At 43.3% G+C, this 15,000-nt stretch overlaps 1 protein-coding gene across 5 annotated transcripts in view; it reads left to right on the forward strand.

Annotated features, from left to right (window-relative positions):
* Positions 1-15,000, forward strand: part of dnmt3aa (DNA (cytosine-5-)-methyltransferase 3 alpha a) — a 57,629-nt gene that overhangs the window by 15,943 nt on the left and 26,686 nt on the right. For 4 of the 5 annotated variants that reach the window (XM_080791259.1, XM_080791261.1, XM_080791262.1 and 1 more), the window contains exons 4-6: positions 3,663-3,780; positions 5,059-5,096; positions 5,791-5,904. The exons of the other annotated variant lie outside the window; for it this stretch is intronic. In XM_080791259.1, coding sequence (XP_080647385.1) covers positions 3,663-3,780; positions 5,059-5,096; positions 5,791-5,904 — 270 coding nt within the window. The remainder of the gene's footprint in view (positions 1-3,662; positions 3,781-5,058; positions 5,097-5,790; positions 5,905-15,000) is intronic. 5 annotated transcript variants of the gene reach the window in all.

The following is a 15,000-nucleotide window of genomic DNA, read 5'->3' on the forward strand; positions in this document are numbered from 1 at the left end:
TGCGTGTTTCCGTGCGTGCGTGTTTCCGTGCGTGTGCGTAGGATGAGCTAGTAGCTGGACCTCTTTAAGAGCAGCAATTCACAATGATTTGAAGCAGGGCCAGAGGAACACACTGGGACACATCTACCGAAAGTTTGTTTTTTGTTTTTTTCGTTACCTACAAATGGTCAAGGAACGATAATCACATGTTTCAGTTGTTGCTGAATCCATGCAGATGGCGGTGATGTCATGACACTCCTGTCTGCTAGATAGAAAGTAGAGAGAAGTAGTAGTAGACTTTATGCAATGTATGGCTAGGCAATTTATCTATACGTATATTTTATATTATATTGATGTTGTGATGTGAGACCAGATATTGTCTGGGAGTTTGGATATTGTAATATCATGATATGAGTGTTCTGTTTTCCTAGTTTGAATCACATAAGCCTACTTTTTTTTTTAAAGCTCACAATGCGTCGCTTTGGGATATTGATATTATATCGATATTGCAAAGTGGCATTGTAGAATTGTCTGAGACTAGGTATTGTCATGGATTTTGGATATTGTAATCATCGTGACATACATTTCCTGGAAATTAAAAAGAATAACTATTATTGTGTCTATACAATATTATCATCCCAATTTTATCACTACAGAGTTTTTTGGTCAAACATATTGTGCTATTTGATTTTGTCCATATCACCCTGACCCAACCACACTGGAAAGTTGATAGCATTCACAATGTCAACAAAAGCGATCAGGTGTCACCTGTTCTTCACCGTCAATGGAACAGTAATTTAATGCTGCATAGCAGACTAGAGCCTTGACTGACCTCTATCCACGATTGCACCATTCCTCAACACTATACTGCATTTTGAAGCGTCAACCTTTGTACTTGTTTACCAACGGCTGACCTTCAATTTCCCCTTTAGTGGGTTGCAGCCTATTGTGCCCTATTCCACGGACTCCATGTATCATGTTGTTGGAAGGGAAATAAGTGGTGCAGCAGTTAACTGAACTCATTGATTTTAATCGATTATAAACATTATTATTTGATTTAATCAATTTGGGGCAATTTTCTTTAGTGATAATAATAATAATCTGGAATTAATCACTACTTTGTTGACACCACAAAGCAAAGGCTAAGGGTACGGTAAGACTGCTACTTTGCACAGTGTTTACTTCTATTTGTAGGCCATTCAAGGCCATGGTGACGTGTGTGTGTGTGTGTGTGTGTGTGTGTGTGTGTGTGTGTGTGTGTGTGTGTGTGTGTGTGTGTGTGTGTGTGTGTGTGTGTGTGTGTGTGTGTGTGTGTGTGTGTGTGTGTGTGTGTGTGTGACCATTGATTATATATTTGTGAGAAACAGGAAGTGGGCACTGAACATGCTGAGAGCAGAGGAAGTACAGTATGAGATTTGTAGAGGGAGAGAGACCGACCGATGCCAGATTTGTGGATCTAATGTCGATCCTGTTTTTTGACAATCATACACCTTATTTCATCACCTTACATCATACACACAGTATAGATTTTGTGTGCAATATCTTGTAAAAAACAAAGCATTCAATCAATTTTAAAAACCCAATAAAATTACAATAACCCATAATAAATCAATAATCAAAACAAATTACTTTTTGATAGGCACAAACTGAACTTTATTTTATTGAACCACAAGTCTTAACCCATTAAGACTTGAGGCCGATTCTACAAATGTCTTCTAAAGTTCTCTTCTAATGTTCTAAGTTCTCCTTTCATGTCACGGACCCCCAAAATGATATGTATTTGGCCGCAGGCCTGAGCGATGTGTATGTATGTTTATATTGTATGTCTTACAGAATTGAGTACAATGGACCACAATGGAAACACGCCCCTGTGGCTTTTATCTTAGCATAACCTGTGACTGTACTACTTCTACTGTTAAGAATGCACTGAAACATGAATTACTATACATTAAGTTGGAAGTGGAACCATGGTTGCTTGCAGTATTAATGTGATTTCCTGAGCATGTTTGTGTAGATGGAGAGGGTTGGGGTTGTGTGTGTGTTGGGGTGTTACAGTATGTCTACAGTCTAATTGAACTCTGTGTGTGTACAAATGGAGCCAAATGGACCCTTACGGTCCACACTGTCTAGGTTAAATTAACTGCATTTTACTGTCTACACCTAGAGCGCTGTGCGCTGTCGCAGCACAATTTCCCCCAAAGCCATTTTGTCCAGCTTTTTGTTTTGCATGTTGCCTTTTATAGCTCTTCTCACCTGCTCATTACAGTTCTCCGCAGGCTTGTTAGCGTTAACTAGCATTAGCGTAGCCTTTGAGCTCCGCTCTCACCCATTGGTCTCCCCTCCTCTTAACTACCCACCCATAAAATCTGTTAGCCCGTTAGTGACACACCTATAAAGAACAAAACAAAACAAAAACGCCCACCTCTCCAGTGAGCCTGCCGCCAGCCCCAACCCCCTGAGCCGTTGTGTGATAAGTGGCTTGCAAAATGTAAAAGCTTGCCTTTAAGCAACTGACTATGCCATTGAATTAGCTAGAATATAAAAAAAAATCTTTGAGGATGCCTTTGGCTACCGAGAAGAAATGGGCCTATTGCAACTGTGTGAATTACATTATGTCTTGTCAAGCATGGGGTGGGTCTGTTATTTTGAGACATGTAATCAACCAGGCTGTGTTGATTCTATCACCAACAGGTTGTAGATTAATGAAGGTACTTATGTCTGGAGGCTAATTTGTGCAGGCATAGATGTTGACATTCATAGAGGTTAGCTTCCCTGCTGTTGCTTTATGTTCCTGTTATACAAATTAATTGAGCACATGTCATTTTTCATCTCAGTATGAGTATCCCCCTCCTATCAGATGTGCATGCGTGTCTGCGTGCGTGCGTGTCTGCGTGCGTGCGTGTCTGCGTGCGTGCGTACGTACAGTATGTGCGTACGTGTGTGGTGAAGGAAGGGAGGGTAAGGGAGTTCATTTACACTGATCATCTACAGACGCTTTCCCTCGGGCATACCTGCTCTGTATTGCACTAACGGGGGCAGACTATAGTGTGCGCGCGCGCGCGCGTGTGTGTGTGTGTGTGTGTGTGTGTGTGTGTGTGTGTGTGTGTGTGTGTGTGTGTGTGTGTGTGTGTGTGTGTGTGTGTGTGTGTGTGTGTGTGTGTGTGTGTGCGTGGGTGGGTGGGTGGGTGGGTGCGTGCGTGATTGGGTGCGTGCGTGCGTGCATGCGTGCATGCGTGCGTGCGTGACGACTACTATATGCCTACATATATGACTTTGAGTCTGTGTAATATAACTGTAAGGCGTTGCGTGTGTGCTGTGCATATTGCCTTGTGGTGTGTGGCTGTGTGGTGTATTATAATAGCCGTACAGGTCCAGGGCATTTGTCTTTGTGTGTATGTAGTTTAATAGCTCCATGATGTTTGTGTGTGTGTGTGTGTGTGTGTGTGTGTGTGTGTGTGTGTGTGTGTGTGTGCGTGTGCGTGTGCGTATAATAGCCCAACAGGTCCATGGTACTGTATTTGTCTTTGTGTGGTGTAATGTATTCTAATAGCTCCATTGTGTGCGTGTGTGTGTGTGAGGCTTGAAGACAGAGTGTAGCCCTGAGTGTACAACGTGCCAGACAGAGGCTGATGGAGCGGCCGTGTTCCGATCCAGACTATGTTGTCCCTCTCTCTCTCTCCTAGGAGATGGAGAACTCTGACCCGTGTGTGAACGCTCCGCCCACCCCGCCGGAGGAGCCCGACCCCTTGCCCTGCCCTCGCAGGAAGCGCGGGCGGCGGAAACTCCAGCACCCAGAGAGACGTACGTGACACTTCTCAGTCGTTCACTATGTACATGGAATAACACTCTGACTCTCACAAAACACATTGACCACGTTCCACTTTGACGTCCCTTTTTTGGGCATGTCATTTTAGGGAAAAATGAAAATTCAGAAAACAGCAGATCTACAAGCTCATAATGCATCGCATCGCAACGCGTTGTGTGTTTGAAGATCCCCTATGTTAAGGATGCTGGACCAGTCCAGCATGCCGCCAGTTCTGCCCCCTATGCTTTCACTGTGGAATGCTAGCAGTCCTAACAAGCCAATGTTTACCCACAGTGAGATGACAAATGTAAACTACAAACCTTTTTATTTATGTAATCTTTTCAATTTGTTGTCTGAGGCTTTTGATGCAAAGACGGAGGGGTAATGGTGACAACTAATTAAGCGAGGGCTTAACATCTCTCTTTCGCTTGCATTGCATTTCTTGAGAGTCTAATCCAATTCTCTTAACAGTCCCTTAAACCTCCACACAATTAGTACACCACACCAGTAGTACATGTAGTAGTAGAGTAGTTTCCTGCTCACACAGATACAAAACACTAAACGGTGTTGTTAAAGTGTATAGATGCAATTCTCATTCCACTTTGACATTTCAGTCAGAACTGATTGTTTTTCTTTTCTCAATTGTATATGTACATTGCCCATTCCTATTCGACACAGTTGGTCAGACTCATTGCATGGCCAATTATTGTACCGTTTTCCAGCTGTTTGTGTAGCACTGAAAAAAGACAAAATGAAGTCAAGTAAAACAACCATACTAGATGAAAAAGATAAGCATCCAGAAATGTCTTGGGTGTTTTTGTATCTTTTGACTCGTGGCTGTAATTTTAATTGTTATAGATTATTTTGCACAAGTGGTAATAGTGTTATCAGAATTTATTTGACTGTTTCTGGGATTTTTTGAGTTTAGAGCACTTTAGAGTTTTGTGAAGGAGGTTAGTGTTTCAGGAAATGCATCCAAGCAATTGAGGCTCACTGTAAGGTGGATTTTATGGCTGAACCAGCTTTATCATGGAAATTAAAATCTTAAACTTATAGTTTGAACCGGCAATTCAAAATCAAGATGGTACAGTATGTAAGTAGGCTATACTGAAAGTTTAAATTGGTGTAATAACTAATCCATACTGAAGTAAATCTTCCCGTTAACTTGACTTGTGTTGGTGTAGTGCAGTGAGAACCGTAAACTTCCCTTCCAGCTTCTGCTAAATGTGAACAAATGGACCATTTCCTGTAACTCACTTTTCCTTCTCCTCTAGTTGACCCCGATGACAGGAGCTGTGACTCCCCCAAAGAGGTGAGGATATCATGTCTCTGAAGATGTTTCTGTATAGTCAGCTGACAGCTATGTATGCACTGCAGTGCTTCTCAAACGTTTTTAGCTCAGGTCTCACCTTTGTAATTTCATCCAAGGCACCCCTGAATTACATACAGTGGTATTCATTATGGAACCTTCCTTACATGTATGTCATATTATTGTACGTAAATCCTTCCCCCGTTGTGAGCTTGTAGACATTTTTTCTTTTTGGGTTTAAGTGGTTAAACTGAATTGATATCGAATCATCGATACATTTCAAATATCATCAAAGTATTCTGCAGCAGCCAGCACCCTACCACTGAATGTGAATGTGACCTGCTAGTTTTCCATCATAGCAAGTAAAGACATGCTATGTACTTACAATAAGATTGTGTATACAGTATAAGGAAGGTTTATTAGAGCTATGTTTTTGTATTGTATGCCCAGCCATACTGTACGTGTTGTGTATGTGTGCATGCTTATGTGTGAATATGCATACACATATATGCATGTGTTTGTGTCACTGTGTACATGTTTGTGTGTGCATGTTGTTTGTGTGTGTGTGTGTGTGTGTGTGTGTGTGTGTGTGTGTGTGTGTGTGTGCGCGTGCGCACGTGTGTGTGTGTGTGTGTGTGTGTGTGTGTGTGTGTGTGCGTGTGCGTGTGCGCGTGTGTGCGTGCGTGTGTGTGTGCAGGGTGACAGTGGAAGGCTGCGGAGAAGGCCTGTTCCCAGGCAGACTTTCCAGGCAGGAGACCCCTACTACATCAGCAGGAGACAGAGAGACTGGCTCAGCCGCTGGAAAATAGAGGTGGGAGGGGGTGAATATGAACTAGATTAAAGCCTGATTTTGTGTTGCATGCCAAAATTGGCCAATCTTCAAGCTCACAGCAGGCTGTGGATGCGACCAGCAGACCGGCTGTTTTTGGCATAAGAGAGACAGTGAGTGTGAGACTGTGAGTGATCCCTTTCATGTGAGTGAGCGAGCGAGTGAGTGAGTGAGTGAGTGAGAGAAAGCAAATAGAGTGAGCAAATGAATTAGTGGAAGATGGCCTGTGTCTGGGTTGTAAATGATATCTTAGTTTGAAAAAAATGATTTAGGCAAGCGTGGCAAATTAAGCATTAGTGATTGACTGATTGCATGTATGACAGGACAGGGTGACTGACCGTGTGTGTGTGTGTGTGTGTGTGTGTGTGTGTGTGTGTGTGCGCGTGCGTGCTTGCGTGTGTGTATAAGACAGAGGTAACAAGGGATAGAAGAGACAGAGTTAAATTATACTGTGTATTTAACATTCTGACTAACTGTTTTACCATAGTCCACCAATCCAATCACATTTTCTCGGTGCATAATAAAATCTAGGGTAATAATTACATTTGAATTAATTAAATTTGACCTGCTGGGAGCAAAGAGTCCATATCTTACACATAAAGTTAACACCTGGGATCCTGTGATGAGTAGAACACATTCTGGGTTGGTGAAAGTCCATTTTTTATTAAATGTGAACTTTTAGAAGTTCACAGGCCGATGCACCCCTCAAAAGGTTGGTGACAGGTCGGTGCGCAAATGTTCAGAAGGGGATCTCTGATAATGAAATCACACACTGTCTGGAACTTGCAAAAAGTTATTTTTTAGGTTGACGTTTCGGTCGTCAGACCTTCATCAGGACAATTAAATGTAAAAACATATTGCATACTGTATTGTATGTTATACCTACATGTGGTTATAGTGAAGCCAGTTCAACAATTTAAACCCAAATTAAATCTCTCCTCCTTTTTGACTCTACACCAAAATCTCTTCACCGGAAATAGCTGATCTATAAGCTCACAATGCATTGCATTGTGACGTGTTGTGAGCTTGTATCTGTTGCTTTCAGCAAATGTTTGCGTATTGTGACGAGCCCAGAATAGGGACAATACAGTAGTTCATGTGGTTAAAATGTAATGCTGTCAGGGGTGCACAGCTAGTGCATGGGAATGTTCACAGATTAGAATTAACCACAAATTGTTACTTTCACAGTAAAAAATGTTTTCCTTCTAACCACTTTTGATTTTACATCCCTTCTGGGGATTATTATTATTAAATTATTTTAGGCAAACATGTTCCAAAATACACTAATAATATTGTGATCCTTGTGTGGTGTGTTGGACTTATACTGTACATCTTGGATTTCATGGTTTTGGAACATACGGTAATGATTGTCTACACCAGCGATTCTCAACTTGTGGGCCGGGGCCCAGTGGTGGGTCATGAGTACATTGCAAGTGGGTCCCCAAATAATTGGCCTAAGCCAAAACTAAGATTTTATTGATAATATAACATTAAATGTATGTAAAAAAACAAAACGGCAGAGAATAAAGGCAGTTGTGTTACTTTACATATCTGGAGGACCTGAGGGGTGGCGGTTAGGGACATATCTGTAGGACCTGAGGGGTGGCGGTTAGGGACATATCTGTAGGACCTGAGGAGGGGTGGCGGTTAGGGACATATCTGTAGGACCTGAGGGGTGGCGGTTAGGGACATATCTGTAGGACCTGAGGAGGGGTGGCGGTTAGGGACATATCTGTAGGACCTGAGGGGTGGCGGTTAGGGACATATCTGTAGGACCTGAGGAGGGGTGGCGGTTAGGGACATATCTGGAGGACCTGAGGGGTGGCGGTTAGGGACATATCTGTAGGACCTGAGGGGTGGCGGTTAGGGACATATCTGGAGGACCTGAGGGGTGGCGGTTAGGGACATATCTGTAGGACCTGAGGGGTGGCGGTTAGGGACATATCTGGAGGACCTGAGGGGTGGCGGTTAGGGACATATCTGGAGGACCTGAGGGGTGGCGGTTAGGGACATATCTGGAGGACAAGCAGTCATGGAGGTAAGAAGGTGCAAGACCATTGAGAGCTTTATAAACAAGTAGGTTGAATGTTCACCCCAAAATAGGGACACTAGGGTTCAAGTGTTTTAAGGTAGAGAATGGGAGAGAAGGGATGTTATTTCCTATTCCATATATATATATATACAGCACATTTTGACCTTCTGCCGGCGGTGTTGAAATGTTGACGTTGTGTCCATTTTGAGACTGGGAAACACCGTTTGTACATTTGTAATGCATTTTGTCCTCTGGCTTAAGAAAATCAAACATTGTAAAGAGCATGGTCCAATGACAATCCACATGGTCCAATAAATTCCAGATTGTCTCTTTAGGCTGCGGGCGGAGAAGACGCAACATGTGTGTCTGTGTGAAAGATGGAGAGAGAGATAGATGAAAGCCAGACAGAGAGACAGAGATGTAGAGCAGAGTTTAGTGTGTGTGTGTGTGTGTGTGTGTGTGTGTGTGTGTGTGTGTGTGTGTGTGTGTGTGTGTGTGTGTGTGTGTGTGTGTGTGTGTGTGTGTGTGTGTGTGTGTGTGTGTGTGTGTGTGTGTGTGTGTGTGTGTGTGTGTGTGTGTGTGTGTGTGTGTGTGTGTGTGTGCACCCGTGTACAGTACTGTACGTGCATGCATGCATGCGTGCGGTTTCCTGTGAACAGTGATCTTCTCACCAGCACTAGTGTCTTTGAGACACTCTGATCACTTCCTTTTAAAAATGGAGAGCAGTACACTCTCTGGCATTGCTGTTTGGGCCAGGTTGCAGTCGAGGACGTGCTTGAGTTGCATGATGGGATATGAATGTGACTAATGACCTTGACCTACAGTACCACATGGCATGTAGTCTTGCTTTGTTCACCCAATGTCACTTACCAGAAATATCCCCCAAAACAAAGACTAGTTCACAAGTTCTAGTGCAGTTGAGTTGCGCGCGCGTGTGTGTGTGTGTGTGTGTGTGTGTGTGTGTGTGTGTGTGTGTGACAGACAAAGGACTGTGTTCTGTATTCTACATTGTATACTTTTTATTTTGTCATACAGAGAGGTAGAAGACATTTTGGCACAAAGAAAGAGGCCAACAAAATAGTTTGACAAAGAAAAAGATAGATTGAAAAGAGGAGGGGGGACAGAGAGAGAGAGAGAGAGAGAGAGAGGGAGGGCTGGTGGAGGACTGAAGGCAGAGGTTAAGCAGTTCCAGATTTGTGTGTGTGTGTGTGTGTGTGTGTGTGTGTGTGTGTGTGTGTGTGTGTGTGTGTGTGTGTGTGTGTGTGTGTGTGTGTGTGTGTGTGTGTGTGTGTGTGTGTGTGTGTGTGTGTGTGTGTGTGTGTGTGTGTGTGTGTGTGTGTGTGTGTGTGTGTGTGTTTGCGGTGTGTGCGTGCGTGCGTGTGGTGCGTGCGCGCGTTTTCTGTCAAGTCCGTTGAATAGCAGCCAGCTGTTGGCTCTACCCCCACTATCCAACATCTTCCCTATCACATGGAATCCACACATCTCCGTCAAGTCACTCCTTTTCTGGAGTGAACAAAAGCCGACGTGTTTCCTGATTAAGCGTAATATAAAGCCTGATGAAGCCTGCATGATTTATACTTGGTGGCACCGCAACACATTGTTAGCTCCGCTGTTTTCATTGGGCGACACTGCCGTGCAATCATGTATAAATCAGGCTTCATTCATACTTAAAGTATGACAATGAATATATATATATATATATATATATATATATATATATATATTTAATTTTTTTCTTCTTTTAAGATTTTTGTTGTTGCTTTGTCTGCCTTTATTCATAGGTTGAAAGTAGACTGACAGGAAATGGGGCGAAGACACGTGGCAAAGGCTGTCGGGATCGGGAGTCGAACCCGCGGCACGCCGTCAGGCTTGCTCAGCAGCCTAGGTGCTGCTGAGCCAGCAGCAGACACATTTTATTTTGTGTGTCATTGGTGCAAAGTATGAGATTTTATTTGCTGCGTCTAGTTTGTGTGTGTGTGTGAGTGTGTGTGTGTGTGTGTGTGTGTGTGTGTGTGTGTGTGTGTGTGTGTGTGTGTGTGCGCATGTGCGTGCATATTTTCATGTGTGTGCATGTATAATATTTGTGTGTGTGCACGTGTGTATGTTTTGTATATGCACATGTATGTTTATGTGGGTGTGTACAAGTGTACATTTCTGAGGTCCTAACCCTGACACCTCCTATTGCCTTGTCAACCCTGAGAGTTACCTAACCCCTGACCTTCACACACGCGCACACACACTCACACACACACACACACACACACACACACACACACACACACACACACACACACACACACACACGTGCACACACGTGCGAGAGAAGTGGAGTTATGTCTGGTTGTCAGAGAGGGTTTAGAGCAATAAGGACAGGATTTCAGGGGCCATGGATTGAAGGGGGGGCGACTGGGTTAATGTGTGTATGTGTGTGTGTGGGGTGGGTGGGAGAGGGGGGCTACATGTTGGGGGTTCATCTAAACATCTGTTCAGCCGTCTCTCAGTTTGTAAATCACACATCTAACTGTTGGCCAATCAACAGAGAGCTAGAAAGAAGGAGAGAGAGACACACAGACAGAGAGAGAGAGATAGCGAGCGAGCATGAGGTGAGTAGGCTGTTAGAAAGCGTGTGTAGTTCAGTGGAGAGGGCAGAGCAGGGTGAAGTGTAGGAGGAAGTGATACACAGAGAGAGAGAGAATATGAGAGAGAGAAAGAGAGGCAGAGATGGAAAGTTGCTGCTGCAGAGCTGCGATGTCCGGTCTGTAAGTGATGTTTTTTTCATGCTTCTTTTTCATGCACGCATGCTTGTGTGCTTGTGTGCGCGCGTGCACACATGTGTGTGTGTGTGTGTGTGTGTGTGTGTGTGTGTGTGTGTGTGCGCTTATGTACGCGTGTTCATGGGTCTTTAAACCTTTTTCCAGTGATACTTTCTCTGAATTAACCCTGAGGATTTCATAGTGCAGGATATGGTGCAGTCTGTCTCAGTTCTGCTTAGGATTTACTCATGTATATCTCTTATCAACCACTTCCACACTGGTGTGCCTATTTTGGGCATGTCAAAAATGTAAAAGGAAAAAAAAAAGGGAAAGAAAGAAAAACGTGAAAAGAAATATGTGTATAATGTATATTTCCTTTTATTTGTCAAAAATGGTCAATCTACAAGCTTTCAAAGTGTCACGATGCAACACACTATGAGCTTGTAGATCGGCTATTTTCATTCGACACTATCGCACAAAGTATAAAACGGGGCTTAAAGTCAAGTAAAAAAAAGCTTGGCTAACGGTTGCCTGCTTTCCTATTTGATCCTCTGTGTTGATCGGACTGGCTTTGCGCCAAGTGCTGTCAACCACATACAGGCTTCCTCTCTCCTATGAGCTCCAGCACATCAAAGACCTTTAGTAGTAAACCATCCCAAGGTCACGAAGCTTGTGTTCTTCACAAGCTCCACTTCATACATACTTCATATTCACTGTAGATAGAATGTAATACTGTATTATCCTCATATGAGTGTACATCGGTCTCATATTCACTGTTGAAAGACTATGCATACTGTATATCCATTAATGATGGTTGCATATTCATGCATATATTCACTGGTGATGGAATGTACTCTCATACTTCACAGAGCAGATGTCTAGTGTCCATCTCCTGGTCTGTTTATTCTATTTCATTTTATCTTTGTTCTTATCTCTACTCTTACTTGTACCAAACCCTGTGTTCCACGCTTGCTGCTGTCGCTGCTACTGTACAACATCTGAATTTTCCCACAGGGATCAATACACTTTTTATCGTATCTCCCAAAATCTGTGGCAAGACCTGGAAGGTCTGTACTCTGTAGCAATGTTCAGTAACTGTGATTCTCCTGGCTTTTTTGTGGTGAAGCTGAAGTACATTTTTTGCCCTACTGCCAACCCTAACCCTGCAAACCGAATGGCCGCTTAACGTCGCAATAACAAGAGGAGATGCCAAGCCAACGATCTGACATGTTAACTCCCACCAGGGTGATGAATGACTTATAGGACCCTTGCTGTGGAAAACAGCGGAATTGTCTTTTTAACATGCTTTTGTTGTGAAGTCATGCAAACAGGCTGTGCTGTCATTAGGACCAGCCCATTCTAAGAGACCTGAGCAGAGGTTCCCTCTGACCGCTCGTCCCATGGCTGCAATCACATCTAATGAAAGAGCACTCGCCTTGTATATGTTGTCTTTTGACCGAGTGTGCTGCAGCATAGGTCTTTACTGCCCTCTTAATGGTGATTTAGATGTTTGTGTGGCTCATTGTGTGTGTGTGTGTGTGTGTGTGTGTGTGTGTGTGTGTGTGTGTGTGTGTGTGTGTGTGTGTGTGTGTGTGTGTGTGTGTGTGTGTGTGTGTGTGTGTGTGTGTGTGTGTGTGTGTGTGTGTGTGTGTGTGTGTGGAGAGTGGAGTGGAGTGGGGTGGCATGGGGTGGGGTGAATCTGTGGGTTTGAGCAACAGCGGGTTCATCAGTGGGTCAGGGTCGGTCACGGTCATAAATGGGGCGTGGTTTAAGAGATGGCTCATTGGATAGGTCGGGGGTGAGGGGTGAGAGGTCACAGGGGGATGGGGCCCGGAGTGAAAATACTGACCAGGCCATGGGGTTCATCTAAGTTCAAAGTCGTAACTCACAACATTACGCCCCCCCCCCCCCTCTCTCTCTCTCTCTCTCTCTCTCTCTGTCTCTGTGCATTGTGCATGTTTTCTTTCTCTCTTCATCACAGTCATATCTTCATGGCGTACATAACGTAAATTACATCACATTAAGTGCTGTTCTACTGTATACCAGGGCTCTGTGTATTGTCAGTAGGCTACAGAATTTGCAGCATAGTGCTGAGCATCTGTCTACAGCATTTGTGGACTAAAACAATGTAACGGTGACATCTGTGATGGTACTAAACATATTTTAGGTACTTACCAGTCAGCTTTCATCCTGGCATACGTCACCGCAGTGCTTCTCAACCTTTTGTGAGCTCTGGACCACTAACATATTTTGAACAATATTGTAATGGACCACCTGACCTCCCCACAAGAATATACAGTATAGGCACATCATATTTGTTAAGAAGGCATAAGATACTTATTTAATTTTATATATTCATATTAAAAATGTATACTTAGTTGCGCACAACTGTTCTGCACCAAAAGCTCACAATAATGCTCTGCAGTGTGCCACGTTGTGAGCTTGTAGATAGACTTTTTCTGGTGCATGACCACCCACAACAAAGTATATCAAGCCCTCAAGTCATTATTTCATGCCAACCTCCCTACGCATGCACACACACACACACACACACACACACACTACACCTACGGTATTCGTTCAAAGATGATCTTAAATAGGATGGACTTATGCATTGTTACTTAAACATATTTGATGCTTTTAACAAAGTACAATAAACATTTTCTCATGGACCACCTGTACCGTAATTATGCCATGGATATAGTGGTCCATGGACTACTGGACTGGTTGAGAAACAGTGCCTTACTACAGTGGTCCCCTGAGGGGCACTTCTAGAACCACTGCCTTAATGCAGCATGCTGAACACAGGGACCTAGTGGAAAACAGTCAAAACACACAATACTGTATCATTATGGGTATATCACATGGTACTCTGCTAGAGTGGAAACAACACATTTGCTTCAGTCCATTTCAAACGTGTGCATAAACATTGTTTTAATGTCTATTTATTTATAGTAGCTTGGGCTCAGTTCAAGTGGCAACCTGATACTGTTACTTTACTACCATGCAAAATGGTCCTGTCAGCCAAGCTACAGTAAATAATGTTAAACTAGGAGTATCATTTCATATCAACCTCAACACCACCCTGTGGTCACAAATTCCAGGGCAAGAAACTCTCTCACATGCCTGACCTGGGTAGTAATCCTACTACTGGTGGTAGTAGTGTGTATATATATATATATATATATATATATATATATATATATATATATATATATATATATATATATATATACATGGACATGGAACTTTGTTTGGTTACAGGTATAGTATACACAGGAACTGAGGAACATTATTCATTAACATAAGCCTTTCTCTACTACCAAGGAGGTAATGCCCATATCTGTCCACTTTTGACTGTTAGCAGGACATCTCGAGCAGCTACGAATGGACTTGCACACATCTTGGTGAAAGGGTTGGTCCTGGGCCAAGGAAGAACTCATTAGTTGGCCAGAAGTGCGTCACAAAATGCACATAAGTTCTGAACAGAAAACCACACATGAGCTCAGGCCAGGGAGAACCGATTAACTGGTCTCATGCATGATGAAGTTCTATTCAAAAAGGAGACATGGCGCCAGAGGCACTGAAACACGTTATAAACAAACTGCCACCTTTGTGGAGATCTGTACTGAAGTTAACTGAGCACATTTTGAAGGTCTGCTCTAGAATAACCTACAGTATGATTTTAATTATTTCTTGGCAGACCAGAAACAGGAAAGCATACAGTAAGCATACATTTTCTGTCCATAGTGAATCTACAGTGTATACTGTAGTTGTTGGGTTGCATTCTGTGCTACTGACCTATAAAGTCTTACAGTACATTGGAAAGGCACAAGAGAGGAGAGGAGATGAAACTAACAAGTAGATGTCAATGAAGATAGAATCATAAACCTTCAAGCTTATTTATAGGGCCGGACTTACCTTTGGGCTAGTTTGGGCTGCATCTCTCTTACTGTGATTTTATAGAGCACATTGTGAAATATTTTGCTGTAAAACTGCATTAGCACTACTGGCTACTAGTGGCTGCATTCATTCAGCGACTAGTTTGTCTGAATGCCTGCCTGCCTCTCTTTTTTGGGGGGCTGGGTACCCCAAAATTATGGCTTTGCTGTGCGACCGAAACGCACCACACAGCCCAGGGGGGCATGAAATGTTGTCTAGCCCGGGGGGGGGGGCCCTTGGGAGGATAAATCCGGCATTTTAACCCTGAGGTCCCTATTTTTGCATGTTATTATAGGCAAAACGTTTTATAGTAGCTCTACAAGCTTGTAGATTTTCTGATTATAATTTTTT

The sequence above is a fragment of the Protomyctophum bolini genome, assembly GCF_963924005.1.
Source record: "Protomyctophum bolini genome assembly, chromosome: 19".
Taxonomy (NCBI): Eukaryota; Metazoa; Chordata; class Actinopteri; order Myctophiformes; family Myctophidae; genus Protomyctophum; species Protomyctophum bolini.